The sequence below is a fragment of the Ornithorhynchus anatinus genome, chromosome 2 (assembly GCF_004115215.2).
Source record: "Ornithorhynchus anatinus isolate Pmale09 chromosome 2, mOrnAna1.pri.v4, whole genome shotgun sequence".
Classification (NCBI taxonomy): domain Eukaryota; kingdom Metazoa; phylum Chordata; class Mammalia; order Monotremata; family Ornithorhynchidae; genus Ornithorhynchus; species Ornithorhynchus anatinus.
This window is the reverse complement of record NC_041729.1, coordinates 86596517-86623010: the sequence shown is the minus strand read 5'-3', so window position 1 is coordinate 86623010 and position 26494 is coordinate 86596517. Positions and strand designations below refer to the sequence as shown.

At 43.7% G+C, this 26494-nt stretch overlaps 1 protein-coding gene across 1 annotated transcript in view; it reads left to right on the top strand.

Moving 5' to 3' along the window:
* The window catches only part of HECA (hdc homolog, cell cycle regulator), a 60349-nt gene extending 34148 nt beyond the window's left edge, over window positions 1-26201 (top strand). The window contains exons 3-5 of the mRNA XM_029058163.1: window positions 6855-7898; window positions 17417-17571; window positions 23198-26201. Of these exons, the coding sequence (XP_028913996.1) occupies window positions 6855-7898; window positions 17417-17571; window positions 23198-23362 (1364 nt within the window). The 3' untranslated portion in view covers window positions 23363-26201. The remainder of the gene's footprint in view (window positions 1-6854; window positions 7899-17416; window positions 17572-23197) is intronic.
* Window positions 26202-26494: the final 293 nt, after the last annotated feature.

Below are 26494 nucleotides of genomic sequence, written 5' to 3'. Positions count from 1 at the left end.
GCACTGTGCTCTGCTTGGGAAAGTTCAACAGAAGAACAAGGCCTATTCCTTTTCCACAATAAATTTACATTCTAATGGGGAAGACAAACATAATAATACCTAAAAATAATCAGAATAATTAACTGTACAATTGATTCTATATATTCCAGTGCTGACAAAGCATACATAAGTACATACAGGTTCCCAGAGATGGATTTTGGGTTGCTATGGGGTTAGTTGGAGAAGATTTATTGGGGGAAATGCAGTTTCTAGAGGCTTTGAATGTGGAGGGAGCTGTGGCCTGTCAGATTAAGAGGAAGGAGGGAGTTTCAGGCCACAGAACTGCTTGAGTAAGGAAATGGAGGAGGGAGAGTTGAGAACAAGGGATAGTTAGATTAGTTTAGGAGGAACGGGAGCTGGGGAGTAGTTGGGGAAGAGACCTGGTATGTAAGAGGGGGAACGTTGGTGGAGAGCCTTCTTGCTAATAATTATGGTAATAATAATAATAATAATGTTGGTATTTAAGTGCTTACTATGTGCAGAGCACTGTTCTAAGCGCTGGGTAGATACAGGGTAATCAGGTTGCCCCACATGAGGCTCACAGTTAATCCCCATTTTACAGATGATGTAACTGAGGCCCAGAGAAGTTAAGTGACTTGCCCACAGTCACACAGCTGACAAGTGGCAGAGCCGGGAGTAGAACCCATGACCCCTGACTCCAAATCCCAGGCTCTTTCCACTGAGCCACGCTGCTTCCCCCACTTGGTACTTGCTAAGCACTTACTATATGCCAACCACTGTACTAGCACTGGGTTAGATATGTTAATCAGGTTGGACACAGTCCCTGTCCCACATGGGGCTCACACTCTTAATCCCCTTTTTACTGATGAGGTAGCTGAGGCCCGGAGAAGTAGGTTACTTGCCCAAGGTCACATAGCAGCAATGTAGCAGGACTGGAATTATTCATTCATATTTATTGAGTGTGGTCCGTGTACAGAACACTGTACTAAGCGCTTGGGAGGGTACAATACAACAATAAGCACATTCCCAGCCCACAATGAATTTACAGTCTAATCTACAGTTCTAGATTAGAACCTATGTCCTTCTGACTCCCAGGCTCATGATCTATCCACTAAGCCATGCTGCTTCTTGACATACAGGCTGCTTCTCGGTGATTTCCAGCTGCTTCTAGCTGATTTTTATGGTCTATTAATAAGTCTGCTAATTTCAATTTGCCACTTGTGAACCTGCTAGGAAGAAGATGGCAGAGGTAGTGCACTTCTTCACCCTGTGTTGATTGCCCATGGGTAGATCATTCATTGTGAGGATTATCTGCCATAGATTTTAAGCTCTTGCCAGACTGTTAATGTGGCAGTTTCTGGCCTCCATTGGTCCGGGGCGTCACTCTTCACCAGCCATCTCCTTTCTTCCCTGCCACTGTCTGTGAACGGCCCAGGTTTTGTTGGCTCGTTTTGGGCAGGGAATGTGTCTGCTCTATTGTACTCTCCCAAATGCTTAGTACAGTGCTGTGTACACAATAAGTGCTCAGTAAATACAATTGACTGATTGACTGCTGCCTAGAGAACCCCCTGGGAATGGGGAGAACTGGGTTCCATCTTAGCTCCATAAGTAAGGGAATGCTTGCTAGGGGGCTCTGTCAGCAGTGGTGAAAATTTCTGACTGAAGATCCACTTAAGGCATTCTGCGAGGTGCATAGGCCCAGCAGAAATCCTGAAAAGTAGCAGGCTAATGTGGGCAGTGAAAATCACAGTAGCTCCCCTTGTCTGCTGGATCATAATGCATTGGTACTGTGTGTTGTGGTTGCTTTGGCTGTCAGTAAATCCTGCATGGAAAATGCCTTCGCAAAGTACTTGCATCCATGCCTGCCTACTCTCTGGTTGTCTGTCAATCGTATTTATTGAGTGCTTATTATGTGCAGAGCACTGTACTAAGTGCTTGGGAGAGTACAAAACATAACACTGTAACAGATTAATTCCCTGCTCAAAATGAGCTGGCAGTCTAGAGATGAGCTTGTCGCTCTCTGTGCCCCAGCAGGCAGGAACATGATTGGCAAGGGCGAGAGACTTCTAGTCTTGTTGTTACAGAAATCACTGCCAAGACAATTAATTCCTTTTTTTTAAGGGTATTTGTTAAGCCTTAGTATGTGCCAGGCACTCTCTAAGTGCTGGGGTAGGTACAAGTTAATCAGGTTTACGCTGTCTCTATCCCGCTCAAGATTCAGTTTTAACCCCCATTTTACAAATGAACTTGTTGAGGTATAGAGAAGTTAAGGGACTTGGCCAGGGTCACACAGTAGACGAGTGTTTTAGAATTAGAATCCAGGTCCATCTGACTCACGGGCCTGTGATCTATACATTTGGCCATAGTGCTTCTCTGTCCCAGAGCCCCACAAGCCAAGGCTCGTTTGTCATGACAGGAGATTTACACCTGCTGGCTCCTAAGGTCTTCCTGTGCTCTTTTTAATCTAGTACACTGCTTCCCTCCATTGGGTTGGGTCATCAGGATTTGACTGGACTTGTTTTTTCAAATCTTGTCCCTCTCTTTCAAATCTTGTCCCTCTCACTACCAACCCCTTTCCCACATCCTCCCCTGAGCCTGGAACTCCTTCCCTTTCCATATATGGCAGACACCACTCTCTCCACTTCCAAAGTCAAAAGCAAAAGAGGGACTTGTTTTCAAATCCAGGTTAGAGGACAGTTTCTAGTTTGACATCAAAAACGGATGTTCCCTGTTAAATCCCCTATGACCTATCACTTTGACTTTCACAGGCAGTGAAGGCTTAGAATGAAGTTAGTGTTCCTCACCTCACCAGAACCACCCTGGGAAGGACGTGAGCCATTGCATGATGGTAGGAGCCCAAACAGCTGCTTAATGATGAGCTGAAATTGGGAAACCTAAAGTCAGGAAGACAGAGGAAAAGTTGTAAGGATACAATAAAACAAAGCTTCGGGTGGTATGGCACCCCAGCTGAGCCATTTCCCACGCTACCATCAAGAAAGGAGTGGCTGTTCTTGATCGTGAATCAAGGAGGCAAAAGTGAAAACAGTGCCAGGAATTGCAGTTAGCAAGCAGGATGGTACAAGCGACAACCTTTGCACAGTGCATTTAGGACTTTGGACCCCTCACTGGCCCTTCTGTCCGCACGGTCACTCACAGGTGAACTTTACCCTCAGTGTCTTCTTTTTCTAGTTTGAAGGGCCACGGGAAATACATATCACTTTAATGGCTAGAATAAGGCGAGCTAAGTGTATTGAATGATAAGGGAAAAAGACGTTTGGAAACAGGGTCCCATTACCAATCAATCAGTCAGCTTTATTTTTTGAGTGCTTTCTGTGTGCAGAGCAGTGTCCTAAGAACTTGGGAGAGTACAGTACAACAATGAACAGACACATTCGCTGCCCACAGTAAGCTTACAGTCCAGAGGATAATAATGATGATATTTAAGTGCTTACTATGTACCAAGTACTTTACTAGGCGCAAGGGTGAATGCAAGCAAATTGGATATGACACCGACCCTGTCCCATGTATTGTTCACAGTCTCAATCCTCACTGAGGTACCTTCTAGACTGTAAACCCGTCTTCTAGACTGTAAACCCGTTGTGGAGAGGGATTATCTCTCTTTATTGCTCTGCATGCAGTAAGTGCCCAATAGATGCTACTGGCTAATAATACTAAAATAATGTTATTAATTTGAATAATATAATCATGGTATTGGTTAGGTGCTTCAAAAACTTTCAGTCCACTTTTCCCCACTCTTCAAGAAACTCTAGTGGTTGCCCATTGGCTTTAAAGCACTTAATCACCTTATCCCCTCTTACTCACTTTGCTACTCTCCTGCTAAAACCCAGCCTGCACACTTTGCTCCTCTTGCTAACCTTCTCACTATACCTCAATCTCGTCTATCTTGCCACTGACCTCTGTCCACATCCTATCTCTGGCTTGGAATGCCCTCCCTCCTCATATCAGCCTGATAATTGCTGTCCCCCACTTCAAAGCCTTATTGAAGGCACATCTCCTCCAAGACGCCTTCCCTGACTAAGCCCTCCTCTCCTCTTCTCCCATTCCATTCTGTGCTGCTCTTACTAGCTCCTTCATTCATCCTCCCTCCTATCCCCACTGTATATGTATATATCTGTATTTTATTTATGTATTTTTATGTCTGTCTCTCCCTCTAGACTGTGATGTGCCTGCTGTTATGTTGTAGTTTCCCAAGCACTTAGTACAGTGCTTTTGCATACTGTAAGTGTTCAGTAAATATGATTGAAAGTACTTCCTATCAGTCAGTGAATCAGTTGTATTTATTTAGTGCTTTCTGTGCGTGGAACACTGTACTAAGTGCTTGGGAGTGTACAAAATGGCAGTTGGTAGACACATTTCCTGACCACAGTGAGCTAACTAAGTGCAAGCATTGTGCTAGATCCTTTAGCATATACGGCATAAGCAGATAGGACACGGTCCTTGTCTCATTGGGTAAATGCAATATCAGTAAATTATTCCTTAGATTGAACTCAGTCAGTGTTCCACATGAGGCTCACAGTCTAAGAGGGAAGGAGGTATTGAATCCCCCATCTTCCATATGAGGAAACTGAGTCATAAAGAAGTTAAGTAACCTGTCCAAGGTCACCAGGCAGGCAAGTGTCAGAGCTGGGATTAGAACCCAGGTCTCTTGATTCCCAGGCCTGTGTTTTTTCCAGTACGTCATGCTGTTGTCTCTGAAGTTTAACTCCATTTGTTTGCAATAAATGGACCTAAAAGCAGTCCTTCAGTTGTCATCATCATCATCATCATCATCATCAGTGGTATTTATAGAGCACTTACTGTATGGAGAGCACTGTGCTGAGCACTTGGGAGAGTTCAATACAACAGAGTTGATAGACACATTCCATAGTTCCCTTTCTAAATCCTTTGACCTTATTGCACTGTACTTTCTTAAGTGTTTAGGGGAAGCAGTAGGTAGACCTGAACCCTGCTCACAAGGAGCTGACAGTTTAAAGGGGGAGAGAGACATTAAAATATAGATAGGGGAAACAGGGTAGGGTAGGGATGGTATGTATTTCTTTTGTTGTGTTGAAGTCTCCCAAATCCTTAGTACAGTGTTATGCCCGCAGTAAACACTGTTTCCCATGTCCTGCCTCTGGCCTGGAATGCCCTCCCTCATATCCGAGAGAGGATTACTTTCTGCACATAGTAAGTGCTCAATAAATACTATTGAATGAATGAATACCATCCTTCCCATCTCACAGGCCCGCAATCTTGCTGTCATCCTTGCCTCTGCTCTCTCATTCACCCTGTACATCCAGTCTGTCACCAACACCTGCCGGTCTCACTTTCACAATGTCGCCAAGATCTGCCCTTTCCTCCCCATCGTAACTGTTACCGTGCTGTACAAGCTCTCGTAATATCCCGACTGGATTATTGTGTTAGCCTCCTCTCCGATCTCCCTTCCTCCTGTCTCTCCCCACTCCAGTCTATTCTTCAGTCTGCTTCCCGGATCATCTTCCTACAGAAACGCTCTGGGTGTGTGTCACTCTCCTCCTCAGAAACCTCCAGTGGTTGCCTATCAACCTTTGCACGAAATAAAAACTCCTCAGTCTTGGCTACAAAGCTCTCCATCACCTTGAAGCAGCGTGGCTCAGTGGAAAGGGCCTGGGCTTTGGAGTCAGAGGTAATGAGTTCGACTCCCGGCTCTGCCACTTGTCAGCTGTGTGACTGTGGGCAAGTCATTTAACTTCTCTGGGCCTCAGTTCCCTCATCTGTAAAATGGGGATTAGCTGTGAGCCTCACGTGGGACAACTGATTACCCTGTATCTACCCCAGCGCTTAGAAGAGTGCTCTGCACATAGTAAGCGCTTAACAAATACCAACATTATTATTATCATTATTATTACCTCACCTTTCTTCTCTCTTTCTACTGCCCACTCCATACACTCCTCTCCTCTGCCACTCACTCACGGTCCCCCTTTCGCGCCTGTCCCCCCGATGACCCCTGGCCCACATCCTACCACTGTCCTGGTATACCCTCCCTCATCACATCCTCCAAACTAACTCTCTTCCCCTCTTCAAAGCCCTACTGAGAGCTCTCCTCCTCCAGGAGGCCTTCCCAGACTGAGGCCCCCTTTCCCTCTGCTCTTCCTCCCCTCCTTATTCCCTTCCACCCCGCCCTCTGCTCTTCCCCCTTCCCCTCCCCTCAGCACTGTGCATATTTGTATATATTATATATTACCCTATTTATTTTGTTAATGATGTGTATATCTCTGTGATTCTATTTATCTTGATGATGTTTGTGCTAGACTACTTGCTTTGTTTTGTTCTGTTTTGCTTTGCTGTCAGTCTCCCCCGTTAGACTGTGAGCCCATTATTGGGCAGGGATTGTCTCTATCTGTTGCCGAATTGTACACTCCAAGCACTTAGTACAGTGCTCTGCACATAGTAAGTGCTCAATAAATACTGTTGAATTAATAAATTTATTTGTCTGATAAATACATTCTCTTGGGCTTTTCCCATCAAATGGGTGTAACAGATCCCAGTGATAGGTAGATGAACTTTGGAGGATTTGACTTCTACATAGCCCATTTCCCTGTACCTCTGGAAATAAAATCAGAAAAGGAAATTTTTTTGGAAAACAGAAGGCTAGGGAAAAGTGACAGTTCCTGTCCAATCCTATCTCTATTGTTTATCTCAAGCTGCAGAATCTTGACAGGTGACAAATCATGCTTTTTTTGCTTAAATAGGCACATCCTTAATTTGATTAGCTTTGATTTGTTAGCTGGTGCCAGCCTCAAGTTAAATATTGTGATTAATGAATTGTGAGCTGCATACACTGTGATTAATTTGCCCATTTCTATTGCTCCCAGAAGCTCCTTGCGCCACACCGTTGATTTGCAGCTTCGGAAGGCCGGTAGATCTCGAAAAGGACGACTACCAGAAGGTGGTGTGCAACAATGAGCACTGCCCCTATAGCAACTGGATGCACCTCCAGTGTTTTTACGAGTGGGAGAGCAGCATCCTCGTCCAGTTCAACTGCATTGGCCGAGCCCGGAGTTGGAACGAAAAGCAGTGCCGTCAAAACATGTGGACCAAGAAGGGCTACGACCTGGCCTTCCGCTTCTGCTCCTGCCGTTGCGGGCAGGGCCACCTGAAGAAGGACACGGACTGGTACCAGGTGAAGCGCATGCACGATGAGAAGAAGAAGAAGGCCGTGACGGAGAAAAGCATGGGCAGGGCCGGGGCGGAGGTGGCAGAGGAGGCAAAAAAATGCAGGCCTCTCAACAAGCCACAGAAGGGTTTGAACCATGACCTCCAGCGGAGACACTCGATGGACAGACAGAACTCGCAGGAGAAAGGCGTCAATGCTGGCGGCTATGGAATGCGCTCCCCCTGCGGCTCCCCTGGCCAAACCCCTCCTACAGGCTACGCTATCCTCTCCCCTGCTCATTTCAGTGGCCCCCGCTCCTCCCGATACCTGGGGGAGTTTTTAAAGAATGCCATTCACCTCGAGCCTCACAAGAAAAACATGGCTGCTGGTGGCGGCATGTTCCGGAACGCCCACTTTGACTACGGGGCGGCTGGGTTACAGGCCCACAGGGCTGGACACTTTGACGCTCCAGTGCAATTCCTGAGGAGGCTCGACCTGTCCGAGCTGCTTGCCCACATCCCCCGCCATAAACTGAACACTTTCCACGTTCGGATGGAAGACGACGCTCATGTGGGTCAGGGGGAGGATCTCCGGAAGTTCATTCTCGCTGCCCTTAGTGCCAGCCACAGGAACGTGGTAAACTGTGCCCTTTGTCACCGGACCCTCCCGGTGTTTGAACAGTTCCCTCTGGTGGATGGAACTCTTTTTCTGAGCCCATCGAGACACGATGAGATTGAATACGATGTTCCTTGTCACCTTCAAGGTACAGGTATCAGTCCCATCTTCCCCTGCCCCGCTAACTCTCCCTTTGTTTAAAAAACCTGTAAATTGTTTTTCAGGTCTGATTTTAGCTGTACTGAGTATAGTTTTGGTTTTTTCCTAGTCAGAAGCTTGATAAAATTTGAAGATTGACATTTGTTTCACTGGGTGAAACGTTTCAATCTTATACAATTTTTATGTTCCATCCTGTGACCTTGGTCTTGGGGAAATTTTGTGGTTTGTTTCTAACCTATGTTGAGGGGGCTTTCCCTCAGGGTTTCTTGAGCATGTAGTTCCCCATCTGATTGGGAAAAAAATTTTAAAGAATCGATAGGTTACCCTGAAAGTTCAACTTGCAGTGAAAGTGGTTCTGTATCAGTCAATCAGTGGTATTTATTGAGCACTTATTATGTGTAGAACACTGTATTAAGCTCTTGGGAGAGTATAATACAGCACAATTAGTGGACACATGCCCTGCCTGTAACAAGCTTACATTCTAGAGAACTGAATATATAAAAAAGAGAACTTTCTGCCTTGGTGTAAGTCAGATCTGGGGAGGAAGTGGATCACATGTCCTAAGCTTGTGGTCCTTGACAATGGATGGAGGCTACTGCAAGGAAAAGAGAGTATGAAAATGGAAGACAGAGTCAAGTGATGATCGAAGGTTTGAAGAATCTCTCCATATCTATGAAGAGCACGGATAGACAGACTTTTGTTCTCCCCATCCCTAAACTGGTTAAAGGGGCTGCTCAGGAGATGGGAGGAGTGAATGCTGGGCTGGTGAGAGAGCTGTTGATTGAAGAAAATCCAGTTAGGTCCTTCAAAGTTGGTTTAGGTTAAGAGTTTTAAGAAAAATAAAAGATAGGATCCTTCATTCTCTGTCTTATGAGGGCCCATGAGTGGGGATGATTTCCCCAATTCTTGTAAAAATGTCTTGTTTTCGACTGATTTTCGTGTTGTTGATTGATTTGCCTGTTTCTTTCACGGGGACATTTATTCAATGAGTCTAGAACCTTGGCTTCACTGACACTGTCCCCTCCTGGTTTTCCTCTTATCTCTCTCTCACTACTCTTCCTCAGTCTTTTTCGCAAGTTTCTCCTCTCCCTCTCACCGTCTAACTATGGGAGTCCCTCAATGCTCAGTTCTAGGTCCCCTTTTATCCTCCCACTACACCCATTCCCTTGGAGAATTCGTTCTCTCCTATGGCTTTAACTACCATCTCTACAAGAATGATCCCCAAAGCTACCTCTCTGGACCTGACCTATCTCTTTCTCTGCAGCCTCACAATTCTTCCCACCTCAGGACAGCTCTACTTTGAATGTCCCTCTGAAACCTCAAACTCAGCATGCCCAAAAAAGAAACCCTCATTTTCCCACTCAAACTTTGCCCTCCCCTTCACTTTCCTATCACTGTAGACAGCACAACCATCCTCCCTGTCTCACAAGCCCATGACCTTAGCATTATCTTCAACTCATCTCTTTTTTTCAACCTATATATTCATTCTTTCACTAAGTCCTGTCAGTTCCACCTTCACAACATGGCTAAAATCTGCCCTTTCCTGTCCATCCAAACTACTATCATTCTGATCCAAGCACCTATCCTTGGAAGCAGCAAGGAGAAGCAGCATGGCATCGAGAAGCAGCGTGGCTTAGTAGAAAGCACGGGCTTGAGGATGTGGGTTCTAATTCCGGCTCCACCACTTGTCTGCTGGGTGACCTTGGGCAAGCCACTTAACTTCTCTGTGACTCAGTTACCTCATCTATAAAATGGGTATTAAGACAGCCCCACGCGGGGCAACCTGATTGCCTTCTATCTACCCCAGTGCTTAGAACAGTGCTTGGCATATAGTAAGTGCTTAACAAATACCATAATTATTATTATTCTCTGTGCCTCAGTTACCTCATCTGTAAAATGGGGATTGAGACTGTGAGCCCCACGTGGGACAGGAACTGTATCCAAACCGATTTGCTTGTATCTATCCCAGTGTTTAATACAGTGCCTGGCACTTACTAAGCTCTTAACAAATACCATAATTATCATTATTAGCCTTTCCTGTCTTGATTACTGCATCTTGCTGACTGCTCTGCTTCCTGTCACTCTCTATTCCAGTCCATACTTCACTCTGCTGTCTGGATCATTTTTCTGAAAAACTGTTGTGTTTATTCTTCCCACTCCTCAAGAACCTCCGTTGGTTGCCCATCCACCTCCGCATCAAACAGAAACCTTACATTCAGCTCTAAAGCTCTCAGTCTGCTCTCTCCCTCCTATCTGTCTTTACTGATTTTCTTCTGCAATGCAATCTGCATATTCTGCTCCTCTAACACCATCCTGCTCTCTGTATCTCAACACGGTATCTCTTGGCACTGTCTCCCTGCCCATGTTCTCCCTCAGGCCTAGACCTCCCTCCCCCTTCATGTCCTACAGTCCACCGTCTACCTTCAAAACCCTCCTAAAATCTCATCTGCTCCAAGAGGCCTTCCCAGACTAGGCTCTTTATTTCCCCTATTTGCCCTCCTCGCTGCGTCGACTATGAACTGGACTGCGTAGCACTTTGGTATTCAACCCAGTCCCACAACACTTATGTAAATAGTACCGTTTCTCCTATCCTGAATCTGTTTTTGTGTCTGTCTGCCCCAGTAGAGTGTAAGCTCCTTGTGGGCAGGTATTGTGTCTACCAAGTCTGTTGTAGTATACTTTCCCAAGTGAGTAGCATAGTGCTGTGAACACAATAAGCGTTCAGTGCTTGAAGTGTGACCTTGGGCAAGGCACTTAACTTCTCTGTGCCTCAGTCCTCCTGTTCTTTCCCCTACCTAGACTGCGAGCTCCATGTGGGACAGAGACCGTGTCTCATCTAATTAACTTGTATTTACTCCAGCACTTAAAACAGTGTTTGACACATAGTAAGTGCTTAATAAATACCATAAAACATTGAAAAAATGGGTCCCATTGATTGATTGAAGACAAGGTGGCATCTAATAATAATCATTATACTAATGTCCTTACTATGTACTATGTTCAAGCAGGAATTAAACTCTCGGGTAGATGCATTATAAGCAGAGTGGAAGCAGAGCCCCTGTCCCACATGCTAAAGGAGAGGGAGAGCAGGTATCTAATCTCCATTTTATAGGTGATAAGAAACTAAAGCACAGGTGATTTACATGACTTGTTCAGTGTTGCAGGGTAGGGAAGTGGGAGATCTGAGATTAGAATTCAAGTCTCCTGACTTCCTGTCCCTGCTCTTTCCACTAGGCTGTGCTGATTCTAATAGTTTATCATCAAGTGGATCAGTGAATGTGAGTTAATTATGACTGAAGAGAAAAGAGGGAGAAAGCCAACATGGACAAGTAGTTTGGGTTAGTGTTCTGGGGCATGGGGACTACTTTAGCAGACTTATGTTTCATTCAAAACTTTGCCCTTGAACTCTTTGTGTGGGTATATGCAAATTACTTTACTTCTCTAGACTAGAATTGTCAAGCTCACATCTGTGGATCGGCCATTTATGAAAATATGCAGTGTCATGTGGACCACACCTCAACCCTCCACATTACCATTAAATAATTTGTAAAATTAATGGGAACATAGTACATTGAATAGAACAAAAATAAATATTCATGAGTAGAATTCTTTATTATTTTCTGGGAAATACAATTTTTAACGGCCAGGGGCTCCGAGCCTTTGGGACCAGTGGTCCAAGAATCAGGGCAGAAGGAAACAGGAAAGGGAAATAGATGAGAAAACAGGCAGGTGTGACCTAGGGACATACTCCCTATCTCTCTCCCTCTCTCTTCTCCCTCTCTCTTCCTCTTCTTGTCTCTCACATAAACACCCAGATGGTCTTTCTCCCTGGGACAGTGGAAGCAGCAGGAGAAGCACAGCAGCATCTGCCTCCCCCTTCCCCTGCTGAGCAGCCTGGCTGTTTTTGGCTGCAGAGGACTTTGGAGCGCACAGCTCAACTGCTGACCAAGATGGTGGCTGACTGCCCTAGCCACATTGCTCTCTCTCTCCTCCTTTTTCCCTCCTGTGGACAGCTTTTCTGAGGGCCACAGATAACCTCACTTTGGGTCACAAAGGACCCACTGATCACAGCTTTGATGTACATACTGTAGACACAAGCTTCTGATGGGTAAAATGAGGGTAATTCAGTTATCATGGGTAGTGTTCTGAGTAGGCATAATGCTACGTGAATGTCTGAACTTTACAGATTCCTACCCTTTGTCCAGAATTTGGTATTTTTTTTTAAGTGTCATTTGTTGTTCGTCCAGCTCCGCATCCAACAGCAACTTCTTACTATCAGCTTTAAAGCACTCAATCACCTTGTCTCCTACTACCTCATTTCACTATTCTCCTACTGCAACTCAACCTACACACTTTGTTCCTCTAATGCCAATCTACTCACCTGTCAGTCTCATCTATCTTGCTGCTGACCTCTCGCCCACATTCTCCTCTGGCCTGGAGTACCCTCCCTCTTCATAACTGACAGACAATATGGCAGATTCTCCTCCCACTTCAAAGCCTTATTGAAGGCATGTCTCCTCCAAGAGGCCTTTCCTATCAGGCCTTCCCTGGCTAAGCCCTCTTTTCCTTTTCTTCCATTCCCTTTTTGCCCTGACTTGCTCCCATTATTCATCCTCCCTCCCAGCCCCACAGCACTTTTGTACGTATCTAGTTTATTTATATTAATGTCTGATTCCTCCCCTAGCTGTAAGCTCATTGTGGGTGGGGGATATGTCTGTTATATTGTTGTACTCTCTCAAGCACGTAGTACAGTGCTCTGCACACAGTAAGCACTCAATAAATACGATTGATTTATTAAGCGCTTATGATGTACCAGGTACAGTACCAGGTGCTGGGGTAGATACAAGCTGAACAGGGTGGACACAGTCTATGTCCATGTGGGACATGGGGTTCACAGTCTTAATCCCCATTTTACAGATGAGGGAACTGAGGCACAGAGAAGTAAAGTGACTTGCCCAAAGTCACACACCAGACAAGGGGCAGAACCAGGGCCCGTGCTCTGTCCACTTTCGTTAGAAATGACATGGGTGAAATGACCTAAAAATACACTAGCTGATTTTCGTTTTCTTTTTTCTTGGTTCTTGGGCTTTTCTGTGGTTTAATGTGTAACCTTTGGTTATCTTTATCTTCATTTACTTCACATATATTGAAACTGAGAGGCATGGCTTCCCCTATTTTGAAATTCCAGCTTAATTTTTTTAGGGACTTGAAGAATAAATCATTCAGGTATAACGATGGTAGTGGTTATTAAGTGCTTCCTATGAGCTAAGCACTATTTAAGTGCTAAGATTGATAGAGGATAATCAGATGTCATTCACATCCCCCTCCTATAAATCAGAAATGCTGAGGATACTGTATAAACTATAACTGAAGACAGATTAAAGACTCTAGGTGTATATTCATGACTATAAAAGCACAGCTTATGACAGCTTCTTATCATCATTTATGGTCGGAATAGTGAGTTTCCACCATTTCCACAGTTGGGACAATTACTCAGTCATGCCCAAAGGTGAATTTGACTATATCTCACCATTTCAAGATTAAATAATAGTAGTGAATTGGGACATAGTCTTGCTCCAGGCTTTGTCTAGACTCAGAGCAGTAGTCATTTATTCTGAAAAAAAAATCCTGAGAAGATGTCCTGTTCAGACAAGCAGGAGTTTTCAATACAGCAGACATGCTAGTGCCTCGCTAAAGAGTGTGTTAGAAACACTCACTTTTTAAATTAAAAATTAACTAAGGAGCCTGGGGCCTACTATGGTACCTTTAATATTTTGTGATATTTTAAGGAGAAAGTAGGGGAGACAAAAATAACATCAAATTTGCTCTTTTTCACTTCCAAGAAATGTAAGAGGTTTTCGGTTCAAACATGTAATATGGTCGTGTTTGACATTTTCCAAAGATAGTTTGTTGTTCTGACCGAGAAATCACAAATATTAACTCTTTCCCAGAAGGAATTTTGTTCCTCTTTAAGATTGCTCTTTCGCATATGGTGATTTTCAACCTTGAAAAATGATCCGGGATGTTCTTTTCCATTTACAGTAAAGTTTGGTTGAATGGTAACAAGCCTGTTCTGTTTTAGCTGTGAGTACAGTGAACTACACAATTCAGCTTTGGAAAATTAATCCTTTAGAATTGGTCAAATTGATACTTAGCTAGAGTAAAGAAAACATAAGCTTAAGGTAAAGTATTTGTTTTAACTTTGAGATCTGAAAAAGAAATTCTCCTGCCAAGAATCGATTGTATCTGCCCTTAAAACTGAAAAATACTTATTACTGAAGGTCTTCCTAGGTGCTCACTGTGTAGGGCCAGACTCAGTAGAATGAATTAATGCCCAGTTTTTAAAGGAGAAAATTTTTGTTGGTTTTGAACTTGAATTGGTCTCCTTTAAAATGCATTTTCCTTGCAAGAAATTAACCACATTTCCCCCCAGGAATAAGAATTGCATTTATTGAAAGAAAGAAATGATGGTAGATTTTAGAACTACTTGAGACTCCTTAATTTTTGTCTGTAAAGTGGACTGGATGGTTTATAGATTGCTTAGATACTACTTTTCAAAATTACCAGGGTTCAGTCTTTGTGCACAGCGTGGCTAGGACTGTGGGTCCTATACTGACCTCTTCAGTCACACACATTCCCATAGATGAATTTCACTGTTAATGGTAACTTCTCGCTCTCTTCTTATATGCAGTGGAGTAGATCAAGGGCCTGGGAGTCAGAAGGACCAGAGTTCTAATCCTGGCTTTGCCACTTGTCTGCTGTGTGCCCTTGGGCAAGTCACTTAAATTCTCGGTGCCTGTTTCCTCATCTGTAAATTGGGGATTAAGACTGTGAACCCTTTATGGGTCAGGGACTGTGTCCAACCTGATTACCTTGTATCTACTCCAGCACTTAATACAGTGCCTGGCACATAGCGCTTAACAAATATCACTATTATTATTATACAGGCTAATCAGGATGGACACAGTCCATGGCCCACATGGGACTCATAATCTTAATCCCCATTTTACAGATGAGGTAACTGAGGTACAGAAAAGTTAAGTGACTTGCCCAAGGTCACACAGCAGGCCAGTGGCAGAACCGAGATTAGATTCCCATTCTAATCCTCCTTGACCTCTCTGCTGCCTTTGACATTGTCGACCATCCCCTCCTCCTCCATACCTTATCTCACCTTGGCTTCACGGACTCCGTCCTTTCCTGGTTCTCCTCTTATCTCTCTGGCCGGTCATTCTTGGTCTCTTTCACAGGTGCCTCCTCCCCCTCCCATCCTTTAACTGTTGGAGTTCCTCAAGGGTCAGTTCTTGGCCCTCTTCTGTTCTCCATTTACACTCACTCCCTTGGTGAACTCATTCGCTCTCACGGCTTTGACTACCATCTCTACGGAGATCTACATCTCCTCCCCTGTCCTCACCCCCTCCCTTCAGGCTCGCATATCCTCCCGCCTTCGGGATGTCTCCACCTGGATGTCGGCCTGCCACCTAAAACTCAACATGAGCGAGACTGAGCTCCTCATCTTCCCTCCCAAACCCGGTCCTCTCCCAGACTTCCCTATCACCGTGGATGGCACGACCATCCTTCCCGTCTCTCGGGCCCACAATCTCGGTGTCATCCTTGACTCGTCTCCCTCGTTCACCCCACACATTCTATACAGTACCGAGACCTGCCGCTTTCACCTTTACAATATCGCCAAGATCCGTCCTTTCCTCTCCACCCAAACGGCTACCTTACTGCTACGGGCTCTCGTTATATCCCGGCTAGACTACTGTGTCGGCTTTCTCTCCGATCTCCCTTCCTCCTCCCTCGCCCCGCTCCGGTCTGTTCTTCACTCCGCTGCCCGGCTCATCTTCCTGCAGAAACGCTCTGGGCATGTCACTCCCTTTCTTAAACACCTCCAGTGGTTGCCTATCAACCTCCGCTCAAGGCTGTCCATCACCTTGCCCCTTCCTACCTCTCCTCCCTTCTCTCTTTCTACCGCCCACCCTGCACGCTCCGCTCCTCTGCCGCCCACCTCCTCACCGTCCCCCGGTGTCGCCTATCCCGCCGTCGACCCCCGGGCCATGTCCTCCTCCGGTCCCGGAACGCCCTCCCTCCTCACCTCCGCCAAACTGATTCTCTTCCCCTCTTCAAAACCCTACTTAAAACTCACCTCCTCCAAGAGGCCTTCCCAGACTGAGCTCCTCTTCTCCCTGTACTCCCTCTGCCACCCCCCCTTTACCTCTCCGCAGCTTAACCCTGTTTTCCCCCCATTTCCCTCTGCTCCTCCCCCTCTCCCTTGCCATCCCCTCAGCACTGTACTCGTCCGCTCAACTGTATATATTTTCATTAATCTATTTATTTTGTTAATGAAATGTACATCGCCTCGATTCTATTTAGTTGCCATTGTTTTTAAGAGATGTTCTTCCCCTTGACTCTATTTATTGCCATTGTTCTCGTCTGTCTGTCTCCCCCGATTAGACCGTAAGCCCGTCAAAGAGCCGGGACTGTCTCTATCTGTTGCCGACTTGTTCATTCTAAGCGCTTAGTACAGTGCTCTACACATAGTAAGCGCTCAATAAATACTACTGAATGAATGAATGAATTCCCGGTCCTTCTGGACTCCCAGGCCCGTGCTTTATCTTCGGCCACACTGCTTCTCTCTCTCTCATCCCCTTTCTCCCTCTCCATTTCTCTCTTTCTCTCTTTGTCTCTCTATGAACACTTAATACAGCTTAAACCCTTAATGAACCAGATTTAAGTCTTTATAGAGTCAATCTACTGCATTTTCACCATTTTACCGTAAGATCCTTTCAACACGGGGAAGTTTGTTCTTGTGATTAGATAAGGTAATCACTTGATCATCCTTCTGCCAGACCACCTTGAGGATGGACATAAAAACCTAGGATTAGAGTTCAGACTTTTCTTCCTAGGCCCATGTTTAGTTTATTTGGCTGAAAACACTAATGGTTTAGTGGACACAGGATTGCTAGTTTGGTACTCCTTGGTTTATACTGTGAGATTCACATCTGTTGGCTAAAATTGCAGAGGAAGCAGTTCCTGGGTGTCAGAGACTTTGAATGATGTATGTGACTTTCTAGGTGGATTGAACTGTTGAGAACTGGAGAAGAGGTTTGTTGTACAATGCTTACTCTGTTTTACATGTGAAAGAAAAATGTGATAGAAAAGAAGGGAAATGAAATCAAATTATTTATCTGTAGTCCAGTTTCTTTACACTTGGACTGCTAAAGCACTGAGAACTGCTAATTATTAAAGATGATCCATTATGTATATTAAAGTATTTTAATTTGGGGGTGACTGAAAACCCAGTAATCTAATTTAGAAGATTAGTTGCTCTGGTTGGTGTTCCAGTGTCTTCATGTTCTTATCTATCCATGTGGGATAAAGTGTGTATGGAGCAAATCTTTGTTTTCAGAGGATGATTCATGATGATTATTATGATTAGAATAAAAGTTGTGTGTAATAATTATTAAAATCATTTCTGCATAAAAAATGGTGTTTTTCTACCCTCAGGGAGACTCATGCATCTGTATGCTGTGTGCGTGGATTGCTTAGAAGGGGTTCATAAAATAATCTGCATTAAGTGTAAGTCACGATGGGATGGAAGTTGGCACCAACTGGGCACCATGTACACCTATGATATTTTGGCAGCCTCTCCATGTTGTCAGGTAGGTATCCTTCTTGGAATGCAAAAGTACATGAGCTCTCTGGGTAGCTTGGATTGACAAATGGGATTCTGACCTATGGGGATACACATTGTTCCTGAAGGAGATTTCCACTTGGTTTACATGTTTACCATGCTTCTCGAGCTGTTGGGGAGCCTGAGAATCTTTAGCTGGAACCTAGAATGGAAGGAGCAGAGGATTAATAAGTATTCATTGAGAGAGTCAGTAGGATCCATGTGAAATACTGTTCTAAAAACAATTTTAGGGGTTTTTTTGGTTGGTGCTTTCCAAACAATAACAATTATGACCCTGTTTGGAGAGAGGATGTTGACAGACAGTACTGTCAAGTGGAAAGCATCATGGCCTAGTGGATAAAGCACAGGCCTGGGAGGCAGAGGACCTGGTTTCTAATCCTGGTTCTGACACATCTGCTGCAAATCACTTAACTTCTGTATGGGTCAGTTTCCTCAACTCTAAAATGGGGATTCAGTACCTATTCTCCCTTCTACTTAGACTGTGAGCCCCATAATAATAATAATGATGATAATAATAATGTTGGCATTTGTTAAGCGCTTACTGTGTGCAAAGCACTGTTCTAAGCGCTAGGGAGGATACAAGGTGATCAGGTGGGGCTCACACTCTTAATGCCTGTTTTACAGATGAGCTAACTGAGGCACAGAGAAGTGAAGTGACTTGCCCAAAGTCACACAGCTGACCAGCGGCAGAGCTGGAATTTGAACCCATGATCTCTGACTCCCCAGCTTGTGCTTTTTTCACTGAGCCCCGCTGCCTTCTGTCCCCATGTAGGGCAGGATGTATCTGTCCTGATTAACTTGTTTCTTCCCTAGGGCTATGAACAGTGCTTGACCAATAGTAAGTGTGTAACAAATAACACTTTAAAAAAGTGCCAAAAAGTTGTTTGTTATTTTCAGGATAAGTGATTTGGAATGTAATTTTGTTAGTGTCTAAAATATTCCTCCTTCTGGCTTATAGGATAATTTTGAGAAGAACAAAACAGTCCAGCAGTCAGACACAAAATTCTCATGGCTTCCAGTACATCTGGGAGCTACACTGGCTAGTAAAGTCTGCTTTGCGTTTAAGATTTTAGAATCGAGAGATTTGGAAGATGAGAGATGTGGAGGATAAAGTCCCTTCTCAGGAGGAGTTCAATGCCTTGACAGTGTGTTTGAAACCTCAGAGAGCTTGTTTCTGTTAGATTTTCTCCATGAAATGACAGAGTTTCTCTGCAGAATCATGGGGTTTTAAAGAACATTTTAAAAGGTGCTCTATATCCCTCTCTGAATTGATCAGTAGTTACTGTGTTATTTTTTTTTAATGGTATTTGTGAAACACGTACTATGTGCCAAATATTCCACAAAGCGCTGGTAGATAATCAGGTTGGACACAGTTCATTTCCTACACGGGGCTCCCAACTTCCTTTAATAGTGCTTAAAACAGTGCATGGCACATAGTAAGCGCTTAACAAATACCATTATTATTATTATTAATATTATCCCTACTTGTAGCCCCATAGCACTTATGTACATATCTGTAATTTATACTAATGTCTCCCCCTCTAATAATAATAATTATGATAATACTGATATACATTAAGCGCTATGTACCAGGCACTGTTCTAAGCGCTGGGTAGATTCAATTAATCCCCATTTTACAGGTGGGGGAATTGAGGCCCAGAGAAGTGAAGTGACTCTCCTAAGGTCACACAGCATACAAGTGACGGAGCCGGGACTAGAACCCATAACCTTCTGACTCCCAGGCATGTGCTCTGTCCACTACACTATGCTGCTTCTCTTTAGTCTGTAAGCTTGTTGTGGGTGGGGAATGTGTCTGCTTATTGTTATATTGTAATAATAATGGTATTTAAGTGCTTACTGTATGTCAGGCACTGTTCTAAGCGGTGGGGTAGATACAAGCTAATCAGATTGGACATAGTCCCTGTCCCACATAGGGCTCACAACCTTAGTCTTCCAAACACATAGTATAGTGCTCTGTACACAGTTCGTGCTCAGTAAGTATGATTGAGTGAATGAATGAATGATCCCTATTTTACAGATGAGGTCACTGAGGCACAGAGAATTTAAGTGACTTGTCCAAGGTCACATAGACAAGTGGCAGAGCCAGAATTAGAACCAAGGCCTTCTGGGCTTCCAGTCCCGTGCTTTATCCAGTAGTCCATGTGGCTTTTTAAATCAAAACCTGATTTGCTTGTGATAATAATGATGGCATTTGTTAAGCACTTACTATGTGCAAAGCACTGCTCTAAGTGCTGTATCCACCCCGATGCTTGGTACAGTGCCTGGCACATAGTAAGTGCTTAACAAATACCACAGTTATCCCCTTCTCTAGACTGTTAGCTCATTGTGGGCAGGGAATGTGATGGTTTATTGTTGTATTGTACTCTTCCAAGCACTTAGTACAGTGCTCTGAATACAGTGAGCACTCAATAGATCGATTTTCAGTGGCAACAGGGGGAGGAAATCTTTAAAGACATAAGGGCTATATATATATATGCATATACATACATATATGTACATATATAAACAAGTATATAATATGAAAAAATATAAAAACATGAAAAACCACATGGCCTAGTGGATAAAACACGGGACTGGAAGCCCAGAAGAAATTTGAATCCATGACCTTCTGACTCCCAGGCCTGTGCTCTCTCCCTACACCACATAGCCAAATGCAACAGGTGACACAGAAGGGAGAGAGGGAAGGGATAATGAGGGTTTAGTCAGGGAAGGCCTCTTGGAGGAGATGTGATTTTAATAAGGCTTTGAAGGTTGGGAGAGTGGTGGTCGTCTGGATATGAGGGGGAGGGAAATTCAGGTCAGAAGAGAGGATGTGAGCAAGAGGTTGGCAGTGAGATGGAAGAATGACAAAATGGAAGTACAGTGAGTAGGTTGGCATTAAAGGCTGGGTTGTAGTAGAAGACTCTAGATCCTTTTCTGGTACCCATTCCAAGACCTCACATCATGCAAACATGCAGTCCTTTCTTATACCAATGCAAAACTTTTCCTGGCACAGTTTAAGCCTGTCTTGTCTTCATTTGTCCTTTCTAGAGAAGGAACAGAGCTAGTCTCTGTTTTACATACTGATTTCTTTTTGATCGACTGTCTCCTAAATGGAGATTATTAAGGCAGGAAAGGAAAGCTTTTTTGAAGGGTTTGGAACCAAAAAGAAACCAGGATGCTATATTGAGAATGAAATATGGAGTTAAGAGTCTTGAAGAGACCAGATCTCCCTGTTGATAATGGTGGTGTTTGAAGGACATTTTGAATTGGAAAATGGCATTTTCAATGGACTGTTGTATTGTACTCTCCCAAATGCTTAATACAGTGCTCTGAATATAGTAAAAGCCCAATGAATACCATTGATGATGATGATGATGATGGGATATTGAGGAGATAGTGATCAAGTAGGATATGTTCGGCAACAATGTTTATGCCCTTTGTTCAGTAAAGCACTTTTAAAAAAATATTAAGAGTTTGATATGTAACGCACTGTATTAAGCGCGGGGGTAGATAAAAGTTAATCAGGTTGGACACAGTCCCTGTCCCACATAGGGCTCACAGTCTTAATCCCCATTTTACAGATGAGGTAATTGAGTCACAAAGTTAAATGATTTGCCCAAGGTCACACAACAGACAAGTGAAGGAGCCAGAATTAGAACCTAGGTCCTTCTGACTCCCAGGCCCATGCTATATCCATTAGGAGATGCTCTTTTTCTGATTTGCACAAAAACTTCTAAAAATGAATTCACTTCACTGAGAGTCGTGGTTATAAAAGGGTGTAAATGTAACAACTGCAAATTCTGGGTTATTTATACTGGTCATAGTGAGAAACAGCATGGCTTAGTGGAAAGAACATGGGCTTGGGAGTCAGAGGTCATGGGTTCTAATCCCAGATTTGCCACTTGTCAGCTGTGTGACTTTGGGCAAGTGACTTAACTTCTCTGTGCCTCAGTTCCTCATCTGAAAAAGGAGATTAAGACTGTGAGCCCCACATGGGGTAACCTGTTTACCTTGTATTTACCCCAGCACTTAGAAAAGTGCTTTTTACATTTTGCAGATGAAGGAGCTGAGGCACCGAGAAGTAAAGTGACTTGCCCAAAGTCACACAGCTGACACATGGCGGAGCCGGGATTAGAACCCATAACTGTTGACTCCTAAGACCGTACTCTTTCCACTGAGCCACACTGCAGAATTGAGTGATTCATATTTCAGGTGTCTCTTTTGGGCCATAGAATAAAGTGGAAAGATGAGAATCTGATTGGACTGAAGCTGGTTGGGTTTAATTGGAAAAAAGGCGGAGTCCAGGTCACCAGAAAACATTTAACTCATGCCTCTGAGCTTGCTAAATTTGGTTTCGTGTAGTTAAATTCTTCATTCTCCATTTTAGTCTCAAGCCCAGTTCACCTGGGTAACGTCAGCTTTCTATGATATTTCATTCAACTGCGTTTATTGAGTGCGTACTGTATGCAAAGCACTGTACTAAACGCTTGAATTGTTTATCTTCTAAACATTGGGATATAGTCAAATGGGCCCTCTAAATTAGGGTAGTGGGAACAGAGGGGAAGTGCTGAGGGGTGGTGGGTGGTCAGCAGCTGCACTGGGGGCGGCTGGTTGGAGGAACGACCGGAGATCTGGGGAAGGAGAGGTAGGAGGGCTAGGAAGAGATCCAGCCATGGGAGTCTCTTGCTACGCTTCATCAGGGCTCCCAAACTAGCCCTCTCCCTACTCCCTCCTACCCTTCGATGTCATTTAGTTTGACTTAGAAGCCGTGTGGCACAGCAGAAAGAGCATGGCCCGGGGTTCTCATCATGGCAGTGCCAATTGCTGTGTAACCTTGGGCAAATCACTTAACTTGTCTGTCTCATTTCTCCAGTTCTTTTTTGTTAATGGTATTTGTTAAGCACTTACTTTGTGCCAGGCATTGTTCTAAGTACTGAGGTAGATAGAAGGTGATCAGTTTGGACACGGTCTGTGTCCTACATGGAGTTCACTGTCTTAATCCTCATTTTACAATTGAGGTAACTGAGGCTCAGAGAAGTTCAGTGACTTATGCAAGATCACACAGCAGAGGTGGTGATGTCAGGATTAGAGCCCAGGTCCTTCTAACTCCCAGGTCCGCCTTCTGTATACTAGGCCATGCTGTTCTCCTCCTATTATGAGCCTCATGTGGGACAGAGACTGTGTTCAACTTAGTTAACTTGTACTTACCTTAGCATTTAGGACAGTGTTTGACACATAGTAACCACTTAACAAGTACCATAAAAACTGTAAACTCCTTGTAGGCTGGGATTGTATCTTGTTATATTGTTGTGTCACACTCTCCCGGGTGCTTAGTACAGCGTCCTGCACACAGTAAGCACTCAGTAAATATGATTGATTTAAAATACAAAACAACTTTTACTATGCTTTGCACTAAGACACAATACCAATAGCTATTTTTCTTTGCTGATGCAAGCATAGGTACTCCTGATAACCAACACCTTTCTGGCATTATTGTAGTAGAGGAAGGTCCAACTTTATTTTTATATTTATGGATTTGTAAGAAGTAGATGAAGCCGTGTCTCAAAGGTGTCTTTCCTCTTTTCCCACAGGCTCGACTGAACTGTAAGCACTGTGGAAAACCAGTAATCGACGTTCGGATTGGAATGCAGTATTTCTCAGAGTACAGCAATGTCCAGCAGTGCCCACATTGTGGGAACCTAGACTACCACTTTGTGAAGCCATTTTCTTCTTTTAAAGTTCTGGAGGCTTATTGACAAAAACTTTGCTTTAGTATTAGTTGTTTTATGGGTATTACTACTTTATTACATATCTTTTATAGGAAACTTCTGTGACATTAATTTCTTTTGTAATTTAAAGAACAGGTTTCTTGTATATGTATGTTACTAAATCTGGGACTGACACTCCCCACCCCCCCAGCACTCCTAACCTCTTCTCCACACCCCCCAGGTCTTAGCCCAGGGCCAAGGCCAGGGCTAGCTAGTCCTGGGCCCCGGTGTGTCTCACGTGAGTTTGGGGGAGGGGAAAACCATGTTTAATGATCTTTGAAACAGAGGTGCCAACTTTTAAATTTAAGCGTGGGGACAAAAAATGGGAGCAGGGATTTTAGTAGGGGGTGGGGATTGGAAAGCCTTCAGAGAGCGGATAGATCAGAAAGCCAAAATTTTGGTTCTTTTTGGTCCTGATGGGAAACTCTCAGGTCTTGTCAGAGATTTGAGATGAGCAAACCTAGGTGTCCAGCTCAGAAATCTGAGGGAGACCATCACCCTGGCCTGGCCCCGTGGAGTGAGGGCCTGTGCTTGAAATAGCTTTAAGTTAAGGCGGGGAGGCAAGGAAGGAAACGTGTAAACGCATAGACTGGAAGCCTGATGGAGTTCAGCTGCTTTTTGGGGTAGGGAGGCCAACTCCATTCAAACAGGAAATGGTTTCAGCTTCATTCTCAGGTTTTGCCTGGGATTTGAGAAAACTAAACTATGTGACAAGTGAATGTAAATCTGTGCCAGGAGAGGCGTTTTGTGTATTAGTCTGTATCTTGGCGTAGTGTTCTGCAGTATACATTGACATGAAAGTTACCCTCACTGACAGATCATTTGGAGGTGGATATTGTTGGAGTACCGTTTCATCGCTATTGTAATTTAGCTGTCAGGTAAGTTCTTTATAACAATTTTGGAATGGAGTGATACACTTGTTTAACTTCAGAGCTACAATAATCTAAGTCGATAGACTTTCGGATCCTGCCATTCCCTCCAATTGCCTTCCAAATACTACTGAAATCATAGTGTTTGACTTTGTGGGAAGGACTGGTTTTCTTGAAAGGATAGGGCAAGAGAAAACGTACCAATTTGACCTTTTATAATACTGTAGTGCTAAGCACAGTGGCAGACAGAAGATGACTCGACTGTACTTAGTCCCTGTCCCACGCAGAACTCACAATCAAAGCGTCATCATTTGGGAAATTATGGGCAGAACAAACCATTGCCACTAGTAGATTTCCTAGAGAACTCTTATCACTGAGACAGTTTAAAATCTGGTTTTCAAGCGGATTGTGGTCTCTTCCATGATACACTTCCACTCAAGAGTATGACTGAAATAAAACCTTAGATTCTGGAAAGCCGATTTCAAAGAATGGCCCTAAAACATAAGTATAGAACTAGGTTGCGGTTTTTCAAATTAAGGTGAACTGGGAATTACAAATTTGCAGGCGAGACTATAGTTGGGTATAGTGGAACTTAACAAGAGAATGCATAAAGTGTTTGATAGATGCATGTTATGTTACGGCAAGTCCTTTTTATTCCTGAACAATAATTTCTTCCGTTTTTCTATTCTCAGAGAAACCGGGTTCCTTTTTGCTTTCAGAAGTGTTTGGGCATGACTGCCAATGAGTTAGAGATACACTCCATGACGTATTTAGAGACTCCAGCATTTGAGGATCACAGCGTTTGAATAATGCCCTTTATTTCTCACTTTGTGTGCTTCTAAGTGTCAACTGTTGCCTCCAGATTGATTTTTGGTGGTCTGAAAACATGCCACAGCAGGGCAAAGTGCTAGAGATATTGTGAGAGGAGAAACACAGCTCTCTTATCTGCCAATTTTTAACTTCACTGGAAGAGGTATATAGAGGAAACAAGCCTTGAGAAGTTGCACTCAGTGTTCCAGTGATGAACCCATTATATGCCCAAACATTAACCTCAGACGAACTTCTGTCTTGAGAGTACCATTTGGACTTTGTTTCTGAAGTTAATGTGAATGGTAAAATCGTTTGCCACTCATTTTTCTTACTCTAGTAAAGTGTGTACAGTGAAACTTGCTTAACTTCTGTACTTAACACGTTTTCTTGTGAATGGCATTCAATTTTTAATGTTCTTTTTAAACCCCACAAGTCATCGGGCCTCTGGCATTTAACATTGTTTTTCCTCTTAGTTTTTATTTTTCTTGATCCCTTGAAAAATGATAAAACAAGGTCTTACTGTGAAAGAAAATGATCTTTTCATCTTTATCTTTAAGATGAAATCAGGATGTGTTGTTGCTGTGTTGTATGAAGGGATAAAACTGTACACTGTCATTTGGTTTCAAACTTCAAGTGATCCTTTGATTTACAGGAGTCTAGGTATTGCCAAAATTCTTCTGCTTTGGAGACTAAAGTAGAGCAGGGTTTAAGTACCATTGTAATAAATAGACAGGTTCAGTTCTTTGTTCCCCATTCCCTTCCAAAGTAAAATGCCATTAAATGCTTTCTCCTTTTGTCAATATCTTGAGAACTGGGCCATCACCTGTTGAAGGTACATTTTTGTTGTGTGTGTATGCAGGACATAGATTACTGTAAAGCAGCGATCTGTGAAGGAACATGGCCATAATAATAATAATAATAATAACTGTGGCATTTGCTAAGCTCTTATATTTTTGCTAAGTGCTGGGGTCAAAATGAGATAATCAGTTTGGATACAGTCCCTGTCCCACATGGGGTCATCATTCCACTGTGTTGGGTTGGACTAGGTCGAAAGGCCAGTGAAATGTTTGAGATCAGTCAGCCAATCATAATAATGTTGGTATTTATTAAGCGCTTACTATGTGCCGAGCACTGTTCTAAGCGCTGGGGTAGACACAGGGGAATCGGGTTGTCCCATGTGGGGCTCACAGTCTTAATCCCCATTTTACAGATGAGGGAACTGAGGCACAGAGAAGTGACTTGCCCACAGTCACACAGCCGACAAGTGGCAGAGCTGGGATTCGAACTCATGAGCCCTGACTACATATCGAGTGCTTACTGTGTGCAGAGTACTTTGCTAAGTGCTTGGGAGAGTACAATTTATTGTTGTTACATTTATCATATGTTGTCTTGTTTTTGTCCATCTGTCTCCCCCGATAAGACTGTGAGCCTGTCATTGGGC